Source organism: Catharus ustulatus, chromosome 3 (assembly GCF_009819885.2).
Source record: "Catharus ustulatus isolate bCatUst1 chromosome 3, bCatUst1.pri.v2, whole genome shotgun sequence".
Classification (NCBI taxonomy): Eukaryota; Metazoa; Chordata; class Aves; order Passeriformes; family Turdidae; genus Catharus; species Catharus ustulatus.
This window is the reverse complement of record NC_046223.1, coordinates 59,716,994-59,737,777: the sequence shown is the minus strand read 5'-3', so window position 1 is coordinate 59,737,777 and position 20,784 is coordinate 59,716,994. Positions and strand designations below refer to the sequence as shown.

The 20,784-nt window shown below is 43.4% G+C and overlaps 1 protein-coding gene across 1 annotated transcript in view; it reads right to left on the bottom strand.

Annotated features, from left to right (window-relative positions):
- The window catches only part of SLC22A3 (solute carrier family 22 member 3), a 29,509-nt gene that overhangs the window by 7,941 nt on the left and 784 nt on the right, over positions 1 to 20,784 (bottom strand). The window contains exons 2-7 of the mRNA XM_033056637.1: positions 11,872 to 11,975; positions 9,748 to 9,902; positions 7,133 to 7,298; positions 6,017 to 6,134; positions 1,330 to 1,427; positions 981 to 1,195 (exon numbers count right to left, since the gene is read on the bottom strand). Of these exons, the coding sequence (XP_032912528.1) occupies positions 981 to 1,195; positions 1,330 to 1,427; positions 6,017 to 6,134; positions 7,133 to 7,298; positions 9,748 to 9,902; positions 11,872 to 11,975 (856 nt within the window). The remainder of the gene's footprint in view (positions 1 to 980; positions 1,196 to 1,329; positions 1,428 to 6,016; positions 6,135 to 7,132; positions 7,299 to 9,747; positions 9,903 to 11,871; positions 11,976 to 20,784) is intronic.

Genomic DNA, 20,784 nt, shown 5'->3' with positions numbered 1-20,784 from the left:
AACTGTGTGAGCAGCACAATGTGATGGGGCTCACAGCTGAGAGCTGCAGTTTTTTCCATCTGTAAAAACAGACTTCTTTAAGCAGGACTTGGACCCCAACTGTCCAATCTTCAAGTATCTAAATCCCAAGGCTGTCCTCTCCTACTGAGAGAAGGCTGTTAGTAGCTGCATGATACACCTTGAGAAACTAAAACCTCGGGATGGCTGGGACTGTCCCTCACTTTGATAGGAACAGTTCTGAGGAAAATAAGCCTTTCTCATGACCATTGATCTGCTGGTCCCAAGCTACGGTAAGGCAAAGCATAATCCTATGGTTATATACAATTCAAAGCACCTCCAAATGCCTCCCTAGGGATAAAAAAAACAAAACAAAACCCAAAACCAAAACCCATGGTAGGGAGAACAATTTAAAGAAAGAAGTACTGGGAAGCCTTTGTGCAATATCAGACCTTTTAGCTGTCCTTGAACCAGATAAGAATGGTTTAATCAAAAGCCATATCTTTCTCCCAGCCTCCTAGCATTGTCCAAACCCCTGGGAGTGTGAGGGCAAGGCAACAATCTCTGTGATACCTACCACAGCCCCGACATTGTGTCGTGGTTTGCATTGTTTCCAAAGGAAAAGATTAGTCACCAAAATCACTAATTTCTTAAATCACTAAGTGTGTTCCATGTCAGGGAATGTATTTTCCCATTATATTTGTATATTCTTCCCTTGCATTTGCCTTTAAAGAGAGTACAGAGCCTTTATCTACCTTTTCTCTAAGGTTGCTCCCAGCTGTTGTTCATAACTCATCAAAGACACGGCTATTCCATGTCCCAGGGCCATCTATAGGCAAATAAGGTGCGTTGTTCCATGTGCTGCCTTGTATCCCCAGATGCTTTCACTCTTACCTGCAGCTTTGTTTGTCTCACTGTCCTTGCTCAGGGGGTGTCAGAGAGGGGCCATTGCCCTGAAGAGCCTGACCAGGGAAGGGAATTACCTTCTGGCAGGAAGGCAGTGATGAGACACGCAATGCTGGCCACGATGTTGCTCATGGCGAAGGGCAGGCGCCGGCCAAAGCGGTCAATTGTCACAATAATTAGGAAAGCAGCAGGCAGCTCCACAGCTCCTGAGATGAAGAAGTCCAGGTAGAGGTTTCCTCCGATAATTCCCAGGCGCATGACAAGCCCTTGGTAGATAAGGGCACTTGTGAACCTAAAGAGCAAAAGAAAAAAAAGTGTTGAGGCAAACAAATGATTGCAAGCAGCTGGAGAGACCCTGAAACTCACAAGGGAATCTTTCCTCAATACCCACCACCCAGGTAACAAGTGACTGACATGGGCACTCACCAGGCGTACATCAGGATGAGTGTGTTCCTCCTCATCTGGGGAGTCCTCACCAGGTCGAGAAAGGAGGGGTTGCTGACCTCCTCATTGCTAACAGTGATCTGAGGAGACAAGAGAGCAGTAGTCAGCTGTCAGGAATCAGCCAGGCACTGGGACAGTTTCTGTGTAAATACAGGGATTGGCAATATTCCAGTCCAGCGAGCAAAGGTGCTGACAAGCCAGTCTGCTGCGCATAGCACTCCTGAGTGGTGCACAGGTGTTGAAACAGATAATAACTGGATAAGTTGTGAGCTTTCCTTAATGATGATTGTGGCAAAAATCAATTTAAAAATCGAAATCTTAACTTGAGAATGGAAAAATTATTTCCTCCTTGTTGGCCTGGGTCTACTTGGAAGTTAATAAGCAGTCACTGTCAAACCAGGGCCACTGGGCACAGAACTGCCTTCTGCCAAGGTGGCAGAGAGGAGGAGACAGGGCAAAGCAATGGGCTGAGGAAAGCAGGAAGAGAGGGGGTGAGCAGCAAGCAATGGGCTTGGGAACATCACTGGCAGCACAGCTGGCAGCAGCAAGAAAAGACAAGTGAGAGAAAGAGCAGACCTATCAGTGCTTGGGTACTACAAAATAGTCAACCAGTGAAATTCAGAGGGTCCTAAAATATACACATGCTGTGCTTTTAGCCTGAAAAAAACCAACCTGCTAAGTATGAACTAATGGTCCTCATACTGCCTGTTCTGAGCTGCCTCCAATAGAATCACAATGAGACACTCAATGAAATTGTTGGTTAGAAGGTTTAACACTAACAGGAAAAAGCAGGATTTCACACAGTCCTGTGTTTACCCATTGAAGTTCATTGCTGTAGATATTACAGAGTCAGAATACTAGTAAGGCCAAAAAAGGATTAGTTACATGGATCTAGGCAGTTTTTAACCATGCTGCTCAAGCCAGGTGAAAGCCATTTGTTCATATGGTCATTTGGCAACTGAGAAAGACACAAGGAAGATAAAGCAGAGGCAGAGGCAGACAAGACAGGAACCAACCATGATACTGCCCAAGAGCTGGCAGCCACAGCTGGGATTGCTATCAGCTCTCAAAGCAGCTGTAGGGACATAGGGTTAAACCTGCTGTGCCATTTTTAGAAGGATTTAGGCAGCCTTTTTGCTGCTTTAGCTCTCCATTTTTGACTCCTCCTGAGAGGAGGCCTAAGAGGGCAAAGGCAGGAGCAAACCCCTCTGCATTACCACAGCACCCACTGCTCACGCAGGGGCAGGAGCCCAGGCCAGAGGGGAGACAGGACTGAAAAGACAGAGAAGCTCAAGGTAAGAAGCAGATCCATGATAAGAGCACAGGTAAAGCCAAAGGCATTGCCTGAGGGTCTCATCAGCTCAGCCAGGGCTGAGCCCAAAGCTTTCACCCTTTATTGGTTTTGTTGTATCATAGGTAGCGCAGCTGCTTTTAGGTGAGATTTGGCTGAATGTATTTGCACATGACTTTTTCATAACTGACTGACACAAAGCTTTGTAAGTAAGACAGAGAAAGCCCACATTTGTTTGAACTTCCTTTCTACTCCCTCTCACTCTTCTTCTGTAACCAGAGCCAAAAGTTTTCTTCAAAGCACTGCCACTTGAGCTGCATGCCAGAGTCCTTAGAGAGGCAGGCTGAGGTTGCTGGGTTTCTGCACTGCTCTTGGACTCTCTCATAATATGGTTATAAAGCTGCCATGTCTGCTGTTTATAAGAACAGGCTGCCAGCCATCAGTTGTGGCTTTGTGCAAATATGGTTTTAGATTTCCAGAGGACTGAAGATAAATTCAGCACAACTGCCACTTGTATTTTTATGTCTTAATAAAGTCAAAATAATTCCAGGCATGACTGAGCACTTTTTTGCAGATGAAGAAAAAAGGCACTATGGAGAGTCAACACTTTGCAGGGGAAAAAATCCTCTTTTTGTTCTTTGAAGTCAAGGAGAGCTTTGCTATTCACTCAAGTGCAGTCAGGAATTCTGTGACAGGGCCCATGTTTCCAAAGATACACTATTTGAAAACCCTGGATGAAGTTTTATAACTTTCCTCATATTTTCATGTTCGAGCAAAATAACACATCATTTTTTCCCACAATTATTTTTATGTATATAGTCCTACACATGATTAATTCTTCATGGGCCATGCAGGTTTATACATACACAGATGTATATAACATTTTCATATGTAAGTTAATGTATTCAAGAAATACATATGTCTATACATGTTCTATAGGGTAGGAAAAAATCCATAGATAAAGGGACAGGTCTTGATCCACAATTCTCTTAAGAAACAGTTCCTACTCATAGGGTTGCAGTTCATTCTGGCTTTGGACAGTGACCAAGAATTAGAAAATTAGTTTGGAAAAACTCTCCATGGTAGGATAAATATGAACAACTGGGAAAAAAAGAGTTTATAATTTAAAATTAATTTAATGAGTTCTGGTTGAGGTTGACCTATACCAGTGTCATAACTCAGAAATGTTTATCCTTTTTCATGTAAAGGTCATCTGTGGCAAAAACCCAAAGCTGCAACATCCAGAGTCGTGTAAGGGACTTGGCTGATGAAATAGCTACGTACTGGAAAATCTGAGCCCAAGTGCACTGAAGGATAATGCCTCTCACTTCTCCCTGAGCCTCCACACCTGCAGCACTTAGCCTGAAATTCTGGAGCTGCTTCATGAAAGAGAAGTCTGATATCAGTTAATGTGAGAAATACCCTTGAGCCGTCACCCATGCACTTCTTGGAGATGCTCTCTTTCCTCTGGGCACATTAAAAAGGTCCCAGGAACAGATCCAGCACAAATCTCGATGTGTGGAGGTTAATCTGTTGCAGCTGTGAGTGGTTTAAGGTCATGAGCATGGATACTTTTGGAAAAAGAAAAAATTAATGCAACTTAAAGCAAAAAGCAAGGGAAGACAAAACTTTCTGATGTGATGTTTTGAAAATGCTGTTGTTTAGAGAGGAAGTGGGTATAGGAATGCAGGGTTGAATGTGGAGGGGAAGCTGCAGAAGCACAAGCTTCCTGCTACATTACTTGGGGCACATTTGGCACTGTATAATTCTGACCTGGATGTGGGCATCACACTGGTGTATACACTGCAGCAAAAGACAATTCTTTATAGAATCACAGAATGCATGGTTCCGGATGGAAGGGGCCCTAATGTTCATCTAGTTCTAGCTCCCTTGCCATGAGCAGGGACACTGTCTACTAGGCCAGGTTGCTGAAAGCCTTGTCTAGCCTAGCCTTGAACACAATCCAGGATGGGACATTTACAGCTTCTCTGGGAAATCTGTTCCAGTGCCTCATCACTCTCACAGTGAAGATATTCTTCTTAATATCTATTCTAAAACTGCCATCTTTCAGTTTGGAGCCACTTCCCCTGTTCTGTTCCTTCATGCCCTTGACAGAAGTCCCTTTCCAGCTCTCTTGTAACTCCCCTTTAGGTACTGGAAAGCAGCTCTAGGGTCTCCCTGGAAACTTCGCTTCTCAGGGCTGAACAACCCCAGCTCTCTCAGCCTTTCCTCACAGGAGAGGTACTCCATCCCTCTGATCATTTCACAGCCCTCCTCTGGACTCACTCCAAAAGGTCTATGTCCTTTCATAGATAATCTCATGAGGTTTAACAACAAATTTAACAAGGTTCTGCACCTGGGTCCAGGTACCCCTGGTATCAACAGAGGCTGGGAATGAACAAATCAAGAGCAGCTGTGCCCAGAAGGGCTTGGAGGTGCTGGTGGATGAGAAGCTGGACACGACTTAGCAATGTGCACTGGCAGCCCAGAAATCCAGTTGGATCCTGGGCTGTCTCAAAAGCAGCCTGGCCAGCAGGGCAAGGGATGGGATTCTGTCCCTCTGCTTTGCCCTTGTGAGACCACACCTGCAGTGCTGGATTCAGCTCTGGGGTCCCAGACACAGGAATCATAGAATGTTTTGGGTTGAAAGGGACCTTAATTATCACTCCAGTTAACCACATCTGTTCTCACTGAGCCAGAAGTCCAGTGCTGCAGTAATCATGGTCTGAGAGCCAGACACTTGCTACCAGCACAGAACAAGCCAAGTGCTGCAATGTCACAACAGCATTATTTGAAATGCATCAGTCCTTTCAAGTTCTGTCACGACTCCTGGCCAAAGGACTGTAACTCTAACACATATCATCCTATTTTGTGAGCAGGGATCTCAGACAGAGCTTCCTCAGTTGTGAACTTGTACACTATTTTCTCACACTGGAATGTATGGAAATCCATGTGGGAGATGGAAGCAAATTTATCCTTAAAATCTAATTTCTTTTTCTCTTAGAGATGTAAAAGGAACTTATAGTAAAGGAGCCAGGAAAGTGGATCCTGCTATCTCCACTTTCTCTGTCAGATAAAATGTCAACTGCTATGGAATACCATCTCCCCTAAGGTTAGTTTCTGATATTTCCCACAAGTTTTTAAAATAGGAATGTCACAAAAGAAAGACCTGATTCCTTGTTTTGCAAATATTTCCAACCAGTTCACTTTTTTAATCTCTCAATTAACAAAGTAGCTGTGTGACTGAAAACAAACTGTTCTGGTGTGACTCTTCAAGAGTGCTGTCCCCCCCTCAAAGATAATGCATTTTACACCACTGAACCTTCCAAAGCTTAAAAAAGCTTACACAAAACCTCTGGCTCAAACATATGACTGTACCTCTGAGTAATGTGGTGAGAGAAATTTCCCATTGTGTTTTGCAATGTTGCGCATGATTTTTAGTGCCTTCTCTCCCTTTTTGCGTGTCAGGAGCCAACGTGGAGATTCTGGAACCACCCTGTAAGAACACAAAAGGCGTAAATAAGGCTTTTACCTTGTAACATTATAAAGTCTTTTATCTTAAGATAAAGTCTTTTATCTTTTACCCTGTATCAACACAAAACAGATTTTTTTTCAGTCTTTGGGATACAAAGACTCTTTTGGAGGACTGCTTTTCTAATCAGCCTTCTGTAAAATATTTGATCCTAGTGGGCAAGAAAGAAGAAAATAGACTGCATCAATAGTCTGCAAAGCCAAAAAATCAGAAATCTAACTATTGTATCTGCACAATGGTTGTCTAAAGTATAACCAACAAGCAAGCAAGGTTCCTGCAGAACAGCAACAATGAAAGCCAGCACTAAGCACATAGAGTGACACATACAGGCAGATCAGGAAGCTTCTGGCTGTATCACTATAAGATACACTCACACAAATGTATACTTCTTTTATAAACTGAACACAAAGCAATACCACTGATGGGTATTTCAGTTTCTGCTAGCCTAAGGTTAAGATGATTCACTCTTTTAAAGTTCACAGCAGGCAGTGTTTAAGGAAGCGATCTTCAGGAGGAGCTCCATGGATTAGTTGGATCCATCCCATCAGGTGTTGACCACAGCTTAGAGCTCTGCTTCCTCATCAGCTGTGCTGCTCAGCTCAGGGGACCTGAGGGCAAGGTCAGACTTTAACTAAGTAGATAATGGGAGACAGAAGTAGGGTCTCATGACTTTTGTTTTTCGTGGGAAAACAGATTTTGGTCAAGTTAACCCTATAAACAGAGCAGGGTTCTGTGATGGGCCAGTTGTGACTGATCAGAGAGGCAAACTATGGGCAGAAAAACTTCAGTAATATATGTCTATGATTCACTAAAAAGTAATTACAAATTACAAAGACAGCAATATGCAAATGTATTCTTTCTAACCTACATCTTCCACTCTGGACACTTGGAGCTACAGGAGGACCCTGAAGGTGCTCAAATAGCAATGGCAATAATGACAAGAGCAATGACTGCAACATTACCAATAGTAGAGCAGGAAGAGGAAGTTGGGTAGAGAAATGGCCAGCTGGATCCCCTGCCAGGTGGGAATCAGGTATGCAATTCCAGGGAGAATTATAATTCCCAGGGTAAAGAACATCTGAATCACGATTCCAACAATCCGCTGATCAGAACCAACAATCTCTGTCACTAAGCAGAGACAAAACCAAAATGAGTAACACAGAATTTGAAAAAAAAATTTATTAAAGGTGAAATATTAGGAAGGCTGTGCTGTATCAGGCCACAGTTCTGTCTATCCCAGCATTCTGTCTTCAGCAGTGTAGGCATTCACTGGGGCTGTCCAGGGCAAGCACAAGTGACACCTCCTCAACTCATTCACCCTTCTTCAGCCAGAGGGTTTCTGGCTGCATGTTTGCTACTGAAACACAAAGGTCCACAGCTGAGGTTTGAGATTGCACCATGATTGTGCTGGGTGGGAAATCCTTAGCACTCTCCCTGGTGCAGTTCTTGCAAATGCCCCAGACAAGGGGATCCTTCAGGCAGAGGCTGCTCCCAGCAGGTAATATGGACAAGGAATCTGTGGGGAAGAGAGTTTAACCATATCATGCTGGTTGCTCTGAGGGTAAGGCATGATCTGGTCTGGTTTGTTTATTGATTAGGTAAGTTTTAGCTTTTGTTGCTTGAGGCTTTTTTTTTTTTTTTTAATAATTTGGTGGATTTTATTATTCTGTGAATGTGTCTAATAGCTCTGAAATCTATGCTCATTTTCCAGGTAATTTCCAATGGCTATGACATCCACAAATGAAGTGAGCAATGCATGGAAAAGTGTCTCCTGTTGGTTCCAAAACTGTCTCCACTACAACACCTTCAGAGTAAAAGCAGAGGGTTTTATCTTGGTTTGCAACTACAGAAAACATTTTCTTTTAAATTTATTTAATTAGTTAGTTAGTTGCTTTGCTAAAGGAGGCACAAATTTACAATAACAGTGGTTTGTTTTGGCTGGCATTGCAGAGAGATATGATAGCATGACCATTTTTATTGACTATCTATCATGTCTACATAGCTCAGGGGCAATTCTGTTGCCTAAAGATATCTGATTAGCACTGATCCCAAAAGAGCTGGATTGTATGTAAAAGCAAAAGGGAGGTTACTGGGGAAGTGTGATGCACACATCAAAAGCTTTGGAAATGTATTAATAGCAACCACCCTCCTGGTGCAAACAAACCTATGTATGCATGATCTGTATGTTTTTTCAAAGATATTACTCTGGGTGATCCCAGGAGATAAGGGTTGATCCCTGAAGGGATTTGGAAGGAATTAATCTATCCAAGAGTCAGGCACCTTGCTTAGGTCTACAGTAATACAGCGTATTGAGGATCTGAGGATCTCTTTCCCTAAAGTCAGGCAGCCTGATCTGAGCATTGGAAAACATTCCTTTCTGTTAAAGCTTGGCCATTTTAAGGAAGCCATGGGTCTGTCGTAAAACATATTGCTGGTTAGAGCACTTGCCTAAGTTTCAAGATAAGATCTCAGTTTAAAATTAAGCCATGTGATGGAAGTAAGAGGAAAAGCAACTTCTGGTTCTTTCCCTGGATCTTGGACAGGAGCTGCTCAGCAGTGTAACTTGGCCCAGAAAAACAAGGTTCTTCTGGGCTTTAGATGCTAAAAAGGCTAGACTGCTATGTTTGCACATACATCACCACAGTGCCCCCAGGTTTCACTGTAAGTGTTTATGTCTGGTTGCAATTCTGCTCCCATTCATATAAATTCCACTAGGAATTTTAAACAGTTGTCACAGGCCTCATAGACAACAGCAATGATACAAGCTTTTGTATAATGATAATTATAATGATGTTATCACTATTTTTTGGTTTATAACAGTAGATCACCAAATGGCTGGTTTTATTTTTAAGTAAGTCTGACATCCTGTCTCTTGAAGGATGCCTTCCTCAATGTCTGGCTTTTCCAGGCTTTATGACTGCCTTACTGAACCTGGCAGTCATTCAAGACACCACAACAATATCCTTTCCTTGTCAAAAGGAAGCTTGCTATACAAGGAGCTTCATTTCTGTAGACTGTAGACTGATAAATTATAATCTACCAGAGATTCTGTATCCCTGTTGTTTTGATGCTATTTATAACAAAGGTTCCCTTTTTTTCCCTTTTCAGGAAAATAATAATCCTAATATGGGCCCTGGTGTCCAGCCTAACACTAAGCAAAATCTCCCAGTTAAAGAATGAAAGCAGCCAGCCAAGCTATCCTTCCAGTGAGGAGAAGCAGCTAACTCCTCTGAGCATCTGTGGAAGACATTCAGACTCTGCCAAAATAAACCGTGTCCCTGTTTGTGTATCCGGTTTATTCGGGGCTTGCTCTGGAGATTTTTATCATCCTAGTGATCTTCTATGTAATAACAAAACTTTTATATATTAATAATCCATTCCCTCACCTCTTAATCATTGGTACACAAATACATTTACTAGGATGGACTTGGGTTACTCTTTGCTGACTCCAGGGCCAGTGTTTTGTTCCCAAGAAAAAATATTATGACAAGACTCTGGCAGATGCAGCCAGAGTCTTTGTCCTCCAAAAGTCCCTCACTTTCCCTAACCAAGAATAAAAGAAGGTAACAACTCTCACCAATCACATAGCATGTCATCCAGGTTCCCTTGCCAAACATGCCTTGGAGAAAACGGAAGATCATAAATACAGTGAAATTTGGTGAAAATGCCACTATGATACCACTTATCCCAACCCCAAGGCAGGAGAGCAGGTAGATGGGGATTCTGCCATATCTGTTGAAAAAGGAAAAGAAAATGGAAATCATGAAAAGACACAAAGATTTTTCTTTTTCCCCCAGCATTTCATTTTAATGCTAGATCTGACAGCGCCTTTTTTGCACCAGCCTTTTTTCAAAAGGTGGCTCTCTGAGACATTGTAGCATTGGCCCTTGGGATATGGAACTCTTTTACCTCTGGTAGTTATCACTATCTTTACATCACTAATTTCAAAACTTGTCATGTCCTCACCAGCACCCATTTTGTTTTAGAAAACTGTTTTTGTACCTAAACTGTGGCCCATATACTCCTGTTCAGGTATTTGATGTGATCAGGTTTTTGATAAGAAAAATTTTTGCTGGGAATTTCTGTTTCCACAAATTAGTCTTCTAATAATAATTACAGCCAGTTCTGTGAAAGACATTTCTGCTTTAATACTCTATGTGATTTTCTAGATTTGGTTTAGGTTTAGATCACTTCTTTTCAAAATGTGCCTTATGTATTCAGGAGTTTCACTTTCTGGCAAGAAACATAATTATGTGCCCAAGGTAAGCCATAATTTAAAAAAATAAATGTTCCTTTAATTTCATGGAATTGTGTCTTTGGAGGCCAACTAGATCTTTTATCTTTTCTCCGTTGTTGTTGTTGTTTTTTAAGAAGTAACTGTGAAAAATGATGTAGCTGTTTGTATTGCCATAAAGTATTTGCAACGGTATTTGTTTGTTCATTTTGTTCAAAGGTTTTCATGAAAAGAATTAATGCAGTACAAAACCCAGGCAGTTGTCAACCAGATCCGCTCTTTTGAGTGCTGTCAAGGAGACAAGAGTGAAATGATCTGGCTGCAGCACATTCCCCCTGTTCTGTCAATATACAACATTCACAGCTGAACAGTAGTTTCATCAGGCTTACTGCACAGGCACTCCTAGACATATTATTTTATTTTAATAATTGGCAGTAATAGCTCTGCTCTTTCACAGTTTTGTGGTGCTAGTATCACACCTGCCCGGCCAGGCACTGAGCAGAGATATCTTAAGTTAATCTGTGCTATGGCCTCTTTTTCCCTTGCTTTTTCTCTTATTACTGTATGCTTTAGAAAGATGAAATTTTCCTTGAAATACTTTTGTTTGCTAACTCAAAATTTTCTGTATGAGATGCCATTACAGATATGTTTGCTATGAAGAAATCTACTCTAAGTTATTATTATTACTACAGATACCAAAGAAAATATAAACCAGGCAGAAAGTAATTTACAAACTGAAGCAAAATGCTCTGTCATTGTAACCGTAAGTGGTGCTCTCAGCCAATGGACAGATTGACTGCTGTTAAAAGCAGCACAAAGCACAAACTAGGCTCTCTTCTTGACTTTCAGAGAAAGGTAGACCTTGTGGGAGCTCCCCACTCTGGAGCAGATTAGTTTCTCAAGCCTGAATATCACCCACGCCTTTCACAGAAACCCAGGATGGGTAAGGTTGAGAGGGACTTTTCCTTGGTTTCGTCCAGCTCTCACAAAGCTGAGGCGTGTTTGGTAGGGACTATGACCTCAGAGGCAAGCATGAGTCCAGCCTGTAGAGTTACCACACTGAACCACTTCCTTCTTTCCTCAGGTAGCAGTTTTTTTATCAATGGTGCCTATTAAATATCCTTCTGTACACATCAATCAGAAAGCTCCTCTAAATGCTTCCTTTTAGTTTCTGTGCCCTACTGCCCTTCCTGGGTCCAGATGTGCACAGAAAACTTTGGAAACCACAAAAAAAGTTCATTTCATTACACTTTGAGTTACAAACAGGACCAGTAAGTACCATTGCATTAAGTTTCCAGCCCAAATCAAAGCAAAGATTACATTGACTGGGTTTTGTTAACTTAGTCTGGGGATATTTATCCCAAAAGAATTAAAAACTGCAAAATGTTGGCACATGCCTATTGCAGGTGATACTGAGAGTGGTTTAATTTCCCAACAAACCAAAGGACAGCAGAGCTCATACTGTACCTGTCAGCAGCATAGCCCAAGATGAATGCTCCAGCCAGGAACCCCAGATTGAGGATGGCCTGTGAGAGATCCAGCATCCAGGCATTGCCACACACAAGATCATACTGTGGGAACAAGGGAGAGCCATAAACACCCAGGTGGCTCATTTGCCACCCTCAGGGCAAAATATTACAGAGCTGCATAGGTCCACATAGGAGGGGGAAGCTCAAATATGCTTGCACAATAACAAGCACCAGTGGGCCCATAGCTAGCACTCTTAAAGTGGTCATGAACAGGGGTAGCTCCTCCTTGCCAAGAGGATGCTGCTTTCACACATCAATTGCCCAGATTTGGAAAGCAAATTGCTCTTCTGCAAGCAACACTGTTAAATATGGTGCCAAGGCAAAGTCCTGACTTTGTTTGGTGCAGAATAAGGGTCCACAGCTATTTATTGCCAGTGAAAACAGCATCTTACAAAAATGGTTTAGTTTTTCTTCTTAGTGCCTTATAGATATAAGCAAAAACATGCAGTCTCTGAGGAAACTGAAAACAGAGTTCAGGGCAATTTCAGACACACTGAATATGTATTTTCTTGGTGTAGCTTTCCCAGACTTTTCTATTCCTTGTACTGCAGCATCCATAACTCCCTAGCACTACTAGCAGGGATGGGGGTGGGGATGAGCGGAGGCAAAGGGAAGGGGAAAGTGGCTGAGAGGAAGGAAGAGACTAGGACCTAAAACTAGAATATAACTAAAACTGAAGTAATTCTATAGACGGCATGGCATGGGAAATCACTTTAGACATTCCTGGAGAATAAAGAAATTTAACCACTGAAGACCACATGAGATTTGGGAGATTTCAATCCATGCCTGGGATAATCTTTGCAACAATGGGGCCTCAGGACCAAAGGAAGTCACAGACAACAGAAGCTGCCACCATTTATCTAGAGAGAACTTTTGCTTTCAGATGTGAGCTATAAAAAATTTTTAATTGTCAACAAGGTGCTGGTCTCTGAAGCACACACAGAGCAGCCACAGGATGGGCTATAGAGACAGCAGCCTCTTCAGCCATTCACAGTTCTGCAGACCCTAAAATTCTGTGTTGTGTGTCTGAGCTCCATCCCAGGCTGTTATGCCCAGAGCATTACCTGGGCCTGAGATCTCAGAGGTGTCTACACAGGACGTACAAGGAGCACCTCACAGGCCTCCAACCTGATAGATATCCCACCTCCACTGCCTTTAAACAAAGTCATGGTTGTGATGTCAACCCCATTACTTCAGGGAGCCTGAGTGGTCACCTTTCAGCTAAGTCAAGCTATGAGCACCTGGCTTCCACTTCTATAAATCTTGAGCGAGAGCTGCAGAAACCTCTGAGAGGAATAAAACCTACTCTCAGCTGTCATGCTCAAGGACAATTGCAATGCTTTCCTAACAGACTGAACATGGAACAGCACTTTCAAATTTCAAATGCTGCTTAACCTCTTGCTTTCTGAAGCTAAGACAATGCTAGCAAATCGTATAAAAAGATGTATCTTTGGAAAACAGTGGGGATTAATGAGAATGACCATTAAAAGAACATTTTTAAAATCACAATGCAATTGCCAGTGCTGATGCCAGAGGCTGGGACTCTCCTTGATCCCTTTTCAAAAACTGTATTTATTTTTAAATTATTTGATCTCTCTACTGTAAACAAGCAAGGAATAAACTATCATGAAAGAAGGCAGGAGAACAAATGCATGCCAGAAAGGAAGGGGAAAGTATCTTTAAGGGAGAGGATTCTTTCATTGTACAGCAATTTCCTATGATTTATGCAGCACTATCTCTACACTAAAAATATAGTTAAATATTGCATATGTTCTGGGAAATAGTAGCATACAGGAAACTCCTAAGGAGCTAAGGACTCTTTCTAAAGTTTAGTGACAATACACTAACTATTCTCCTAAGTTAGTCCTGTGCTTTGTTATTTTCTAAGTATTTAAATAAGTTGTGATATAGATAAGCACTTCTGTTTGCTTGACATAGCACCTAGCAATGAAGTCATCACCCTGCTAATGTCTTGTTTTTCACTTGCAAACATAACCTTTAAAGGGGAATGTAACCTTTAAAAGAGAATTGAACACCCCGCAGAGACCTTTTCTTTATCCAAGCTGCCTGTCAGACCCACTTCACTGCATCAGCTGTGACCTGCTTTGGTTGTGCGTGAAAGTTATCCCTATGTGCATCCCTTGGACGAAAATAATCTGCAACACATTACTCAGGTTTTCAGACTGCCTCCAGTTAGTCCTTAGTCCTCCCATACAAATACCTCCAGTCTTCCTTGTTAGCAGCTTGCACAAAAGGTAGTGGCATGGTGCTTCCTCTCTGTTTCTGAGCATTCATACACCCATCCATGCACGGGCTGAGGTTTACACTTCTAAAAATGCTAAAGCATTTATTGCAGTGCCAGAGGGCGGGGGGAGAAGGATATGAAAAAGTAAAATAAAGCCTTAGGGTTTTCTGCCCCCGATATTAAGCCTATTTGTTGCTCTGTACAGCGCTGGCTACAGACCCTGTTAGAGCCCAGTGAGCTGCCTCCTCCCTGTAATCACCAAGCAGGTGACCTAGCTCAGCTGGCCAGCTCCAGCTAAGGGCACAAGCTCTTCCTGGCTTTGCTGTGCTCTCAGCCATGCCCCTCACAGCACTGGTGCAGGCACCCAGCACAGCCCTGCAACTCACCTCTGCATTCAGTCCTGCCCTCACCTGCAGGATCTCTATCCACTGTAGGACACAAACCTGAACACAGACCATTTCCATTCAGGCAGCTAACTAAAAAACTGCCCAAATTGGAAAACAATCACTTCCTCACTGCTTTTCTCTTAGCCTTGACATTGAGCTGCCATTGTAGGCAGAAAAGAGGTGCTGCCATCACAGACAGGCAGCAGGAACCAGCTCCTTCCGGACATTCCTCTACAGTGTCCTTAACAGATGGGAAAAACAGTTCTGTCCTCCCTGCCAGCCTTGCAGTCCATGCAGCCACCCACTGCTGGTTGGAAATACATCCCTGTCATGAATGTCTGCGTGCTTTCTAAGGCTTGGACGCCAACGAGATGCTCAGGTTTACAGGAGCAGTGGTGTGGCTGGAAGGAACAGCCCTGGGTGCTTCACTGTTCCATAAAGGAGCAGAAACCACCTAAGTGAGATCTCTCTGGGAGAAGGAAGAGGCTTTGCACTGGCTCTCTGTAGCTCATTAGTGGTGTAATCACTGCAAGGAGTGGCAACTGAATGAGTCTGTACATGACTAATTACTGGGAAATATGGGACTGTGGCAACTTCTCATTTCTTCATGGCTTTGGAACATTGCAAACATTTTCCATTTCAGTTTGACCTACAGACTAACCACAAACTTGTAATTACTGGTGCCTGAGAGACATTCATTTACTTCGGCACACATATCCCTGTGTGAAAAAATTCTTTATTGGACGTAGAGTTTCATCCATTGTTTTGTAATTTAATTGTATCAGCCAGTAAAGCTCCTCAAAATGTAGCAACCTTGGGGAGGAGTTTTGAAGAGCTTTAAATTAAATTGAATTACAAAATTTAAAATTTAAAATTTGAAATCTAAATTAAATTACAAAACAATGTATTAAACTCTATGGTCAATAAAGAAATTAAGACAGCTCAATTGCAGCAGCATGTCCAGAACCCAGACAGACGTTTTAAACAGCATTCATACAAGTGACCCAAAAGAGTTTGGTTTACCCTTTCACTCGCAGTGACAAACGGTTCAGTGAGATATTCATCGTTTAAGGAAACCTGAGGAGATGCTGACTGTTGCTGCATGCTCCTTATTTGATGCTGTGCAGTTCTTCTCCTCTTCTCTTGTCCACTGCCCTTTCAAACTGCTATCTTTTCCACGTCCTAACTGCAACAAACCCCTCTGCAAGTGCATGCAGTGGAAAGGGAGAAATTATCTTCTTCACTTTCTGTTAAAGCTTCTGGCAGAATGTTAAGGGATGAAGTAACTGTCCTTCTCCATGTCTTGTTCCAAACTGAACACTTACCAGGACAAGAGGAGTCAGTCACTACCCTGCTGCCAGGTCACTGGGGCTCAGGGCCTGAGGGACAGCTTAGTTTTGAAGCTTTGAAAGTTTCCCTCCTGTGCATGACCAAAGGGCCATGAACTCTGTGTCCCTGCTGCTGGGATCACCTCATTCACTGAATGTCCCAGCACAGAAGGCCTGTTCTGTACTTCTTTGTCTCTTCAGGGCCAAAGCAAGAGGGAGGTAGAGAAACTCTTCACCTCCTAACAGGGAAAAAGCAGCAGCTGTCCTCAAAATAATGAGAACCCTCAGCTAGTACCAGTGGGTTTGACAACAGTGGAAGAAACACAGCCCCACTGGCACAACCCCTGCAAGCAACTACTGCAGCCCATCTCATACAGAGAAATAGTCAGAGTTCCATAAGAAATTCAGCAGTTGCTGCTCCCTCTGCTCTCTGCGTGCCCTTTCCCCTTTTCCCTCGCCTAATTAATATTAATCCCACCATGACAGTGAAAATAAGACAGGATATACTGCCATGCCAATAACAACAGTCACACTAGATCAACAATTTGAGGGTAAATTGAGTTGTTTGTTCCCTTGGAGGAGGATAGCAGAAGGACCAGCTGTGCTTTTTCCACCCTGAGTTTGACTGATGTGTTATCTCCTCCTCTGAGGAACTGTAAAAAACAAAAACCATGAGACAAACATTTGTTACCTTCCAGGTTTCTCTGCAAATGTTGACTAGTATTTTCTGAGAGAGCTGGCTAGCAGAGAAGTAAGAAGATTGATTCCCAGCAGGTGAAATAGGCTGTGTTCAGATGACCATTTGTCCACCTCAGACCTCGCACTTCAGCAATCTAGCAAAGTATTGCTAGGTTTCAAAATGGCATCATCTACAGTGTGAAGATTTGCTGCAGACAGGACATTTTGAAATCTGTCCCTTCTGCTCAACTCCTGCCAACAAAGGCTGAAATCAATGCTGCCTAAAATACACCCATCTTGCTGTAGCTGCTATGACCACATAGACCTCCCTCAGGCCATTTCACTGCAGTCACAACTGTGACTCGTGCCCATGCCTTGAGGAGTCACCAATGACAAAAATGTCAGAAGAAAATGGTTCTCCCTTCTCACACTATTTCCAGCTGCCCTGTCACAGTGTTAGAGTTTGTGACAAAGCCCAGCAGTCTTAAAGATCAGTGACCCTTTCTTCAGCGCAGTTTACTGGAAAAGTTAGGTTTATTTTCTTCAATATGTACTGGTTACATGGGTCCTTCACAAGGCTCACACAGCAGGACTTGGCCGACAAAACACTTCCTGTTTCAAGTGCTACAGAGCTCAGCGAGTGACCTGGGCTCCCCTCCAGGCCCCTGGGCCAGAGCATGAGGCTGTGGTCCCTCAGCCCACTGCAGCCTCCCAGCACATCTGTTCTTTCTCCATCTCCATCTTCTGAACAGAAACATGAGAAGGAGATCCTTCTCCTCCCTCCTGAGCAGTGCCAGCCACCTGCTGGGACTGGCATCATTTCAGATGGTAGCAGTTGGCATGAGCCAGGAATTGATTTACCTTGATAATTTACCCTTGATAATTTAGTCAGCTTCCCTCTCCAAGAAAAATCTGAGAAGCCATGGCATTCCCATCCTGCTGCTCACACAGATTCACAGGGAGATATGCAAGACATGTTCAATTAAACCAGAGCTGATTGCACTGGGCCAAGGTCTCTGCACAACTCCACCATCTCAACACAGCTGTATCTCAAAGTGGTATCTCAAAACCTTTATGTCAACCCAGGTCTTGTTTGCTCAGCTCTAACACATTGCAGGTTTGTGTGTTCAGCACCAGTGACAACTTTCTCAAATCTGGATTGCCCTCACAGAAAAGCCTGACCTAAACCAATAGAGCACAGAGACCCTAGGCCATGTCACTGCAGAAGTAGGGACCTATTCCCAGAGCCATTGGACACCAAAGACATTAAGAGGGAATCCAGCAATACTGAGTTGCCTACCACTGGAACAAGGTAACTGGCTTGCCATGTGTTGCTCCAGCGATGATTTCTTCATACAATTTGCTCTTCTCCTCAAGTGCTGAAGGAGGAAAGTCCTGTACATTCTCCCAGAACATCACTGTACTCCAACACTGAGACTTGGGAGTCCTGCAGCAGCAGGTGATGCAGCAGGCACCCCAAGTAGTACTTACAAAGAAGTGTGTGCTTTGTATCAATCCAAACTCCCCTTTTTTCCTTTGCTTTGTTCTGCTGATGCTACTGTGAACACCTTAGCATAAGACAGCTGAGAGAATGGCCAGTGAGCAACACGAGCAGTGAAGCCAGGTACCACAATGCCATTAATTTCACAACTGCTCACAAATCAGCCACATGATTTAGCTTCAGAAGGGTGCTCAGAACTTACTGCAACAGCCTGTGCTTTGGCTGCCAGACCTCCTGTGTGATATGACATCTATTCACAGTGAAGGCTTTATATGCCTACTTTTGCCCTCTGAATCCCCTGTTACACTGCAAATCCACAGTGGACCTGTGCTTGCCATAGGTCTGGAAGAACTCCTTCAGTACACTGACTTTTCCCCTCTCTCTTTCTCTCTGAATATGTATCCTGAGAGTGTTTTGTAACTCATCCTTTAAACCTTGTCCCCCTGGACACTTCCACTGCTGATTCGTCAAGACATGCCACAAATCTTTAGCTGGAAGAAACATTTTTGCACACATGGACAAACTGAAGCAATTACAAGTAGATGGGTAAGAAAAGAAGTCTTTGGCGAGCTAATTAAACAGAGCCTAAATTGAGTCATGGTTTGTTAGGGATTCAGCTGGGCAAAAAGAGACTAAATTAAATTTGGCATATAAATTGTCTTTGCTGGATACATAATTCATTAATAAGATATCAAGCTCCTTTTAGTAGTTGATCTCAGAGCAATTGAGTCAGGACATGCACACCACAAGCCTCCTTTTTAGATGAAGAAATTGAGCCCCGTGGGATATGATTTATCCAGAAGATGTTGCAAAACTGGGAAGAGGTTCCAAGTGGCACAGGTCACAGCCCAGCAGCCTCCATCTGAGGTCATCAAGAGTGCCTCTAGGAGTCACAGTGACACCAGTGGTGGGACCTGCTGCCCTGGCACAGAGGAGAGACAGTCCCATCCTTACAGACTGTTACTCCATGGTTTTCCCAATATGCATGTTGGGGAACACAGGTGGGAGTGCTTGCCCAATCATCCCTTCATCCCTCCTCCCTTCCCTAGCCCTGAAGGGTCTCCCCAGCAGAGAAGAGCAAGAAAGTAAAGATGGATGAGGTGTTTGCCCAAGAACATTGAGCCTTTCACTGACATTTATTGCTGCAAGACAAATACTGGTTTCCTTTTCCCACAGCTGTACCTACTACTGCTGGAGAATCACAGTGGTTCTGTCAGGTACACAAAGTGCTGCCATAAATGGACTCTGAGCATGATCCTATAGACACAGCCTACATGCTTTCACCTATAGCAAGGCTGAAGTGGGAGAAAAAGGGACAACAGCAAAAAAGGAATCTCTGTATTTTTATTTTTAAGGTCTAACTCCTCGCAGTCCCCCAACAGAGGCACCTTGGAGGCAGCAGTATAAACTTCCCCACCACATCCATGTCCTATGGATTGTTCCAGAGCCAGGTTGCAGCTCCCAGGCACCATTTGTCCTCCTTTCCTGCCTACCCAGGCCTGCCTTCCACTGCCAGCAGGGGCAGAGATACATCATTATTAGGGACCAAAGTTTGACACCAACTCCCTGTCATGTGCAGCCCTCTGAGCAGCCGTGATTTCACTGATCATTCAAGAAAGCCAGATCTGAACCTTTGGTCGAGGGCCGGTCGGGTGCTCTGATTTCTCCTCTCCTGAGCCTAGACCCTGGCTAAGGCTTCTCAGGTTGCACCCAGTGCTCAAGGAACAAAGCTGCTACCCTGGACAGCCCAAGGCCTGAGAATGGATAGAGCAGTCCCAGCTGGATGGGAGAAGGTTGGTGAATTGGAACTCTTGTCAGTGTTTGCTCAGGCCTTTTTGCCTACTGTGCCCTGCTCCCTGTTTAGAGGACACAGCTCTAGTGAAAGCACTGAATTAAAAAGCACAGCAGGCAGGAGGCTCGTGAGACAGAGAGAAACCAAAGCCCTCAACTGTGCTGACACATTTTGCAGTGCACCTTGATTATTTCTGAGCCAATCCCTCTAAGCACACTTCGTGTTTTTGATCACTGCATGAGTGACAATTGCTGTCAAAATGGCCCTAAAATACACAGACTGGAGACTGTATTTTGGAGCTAGACCACAGCACACCCATGGCACAATTACAGATGACACAAAGAATCTCCTAGGAAAGAATCTTCACTGGCCTTTTGCAACCTCATTAAAAAATCACTGCATTTGCCAGTGCTTATCACTAGTGATAATAGCCTGCTGTTCTCTGACACGATATTCAGGAAAAGCTGAATGTTAGCTTTGGACAAAAATGTGTGTTTGTTTTTGTTTTTTCTTTAGTAAGCACAATCACTTCTGCTGACTCCTGCCAGATGTCAGATAGGCAGTCTGCCACCTGTTGTTTTTTATTACCTGCAAACTTACATATTCAATGCTGGAAATACTGAGATGAGATAGTCTACATTGATCCTGGTCATAGAGTACATCTGGAGTTTACACCACCAAAGTTGCTGGCCCAAAACTGAGCACCAGAAGCCTCAGCTGCAAGGACTTAACTCTTTATTTTACCCTGGCATTCCTCTACAGACAGTATTCGACTTTGCATGGGCACTTGACTTTGAGCAGCCACCTTTCATATCAGCTCACCTTTCCCTAAAAGCTTGGTGCCGGCACTTTATCGTACTCATTGTCTGGATTTGCTTGTGACTCAAAATCATATAAATCTGTAAAGGAAAACCAGCCAGC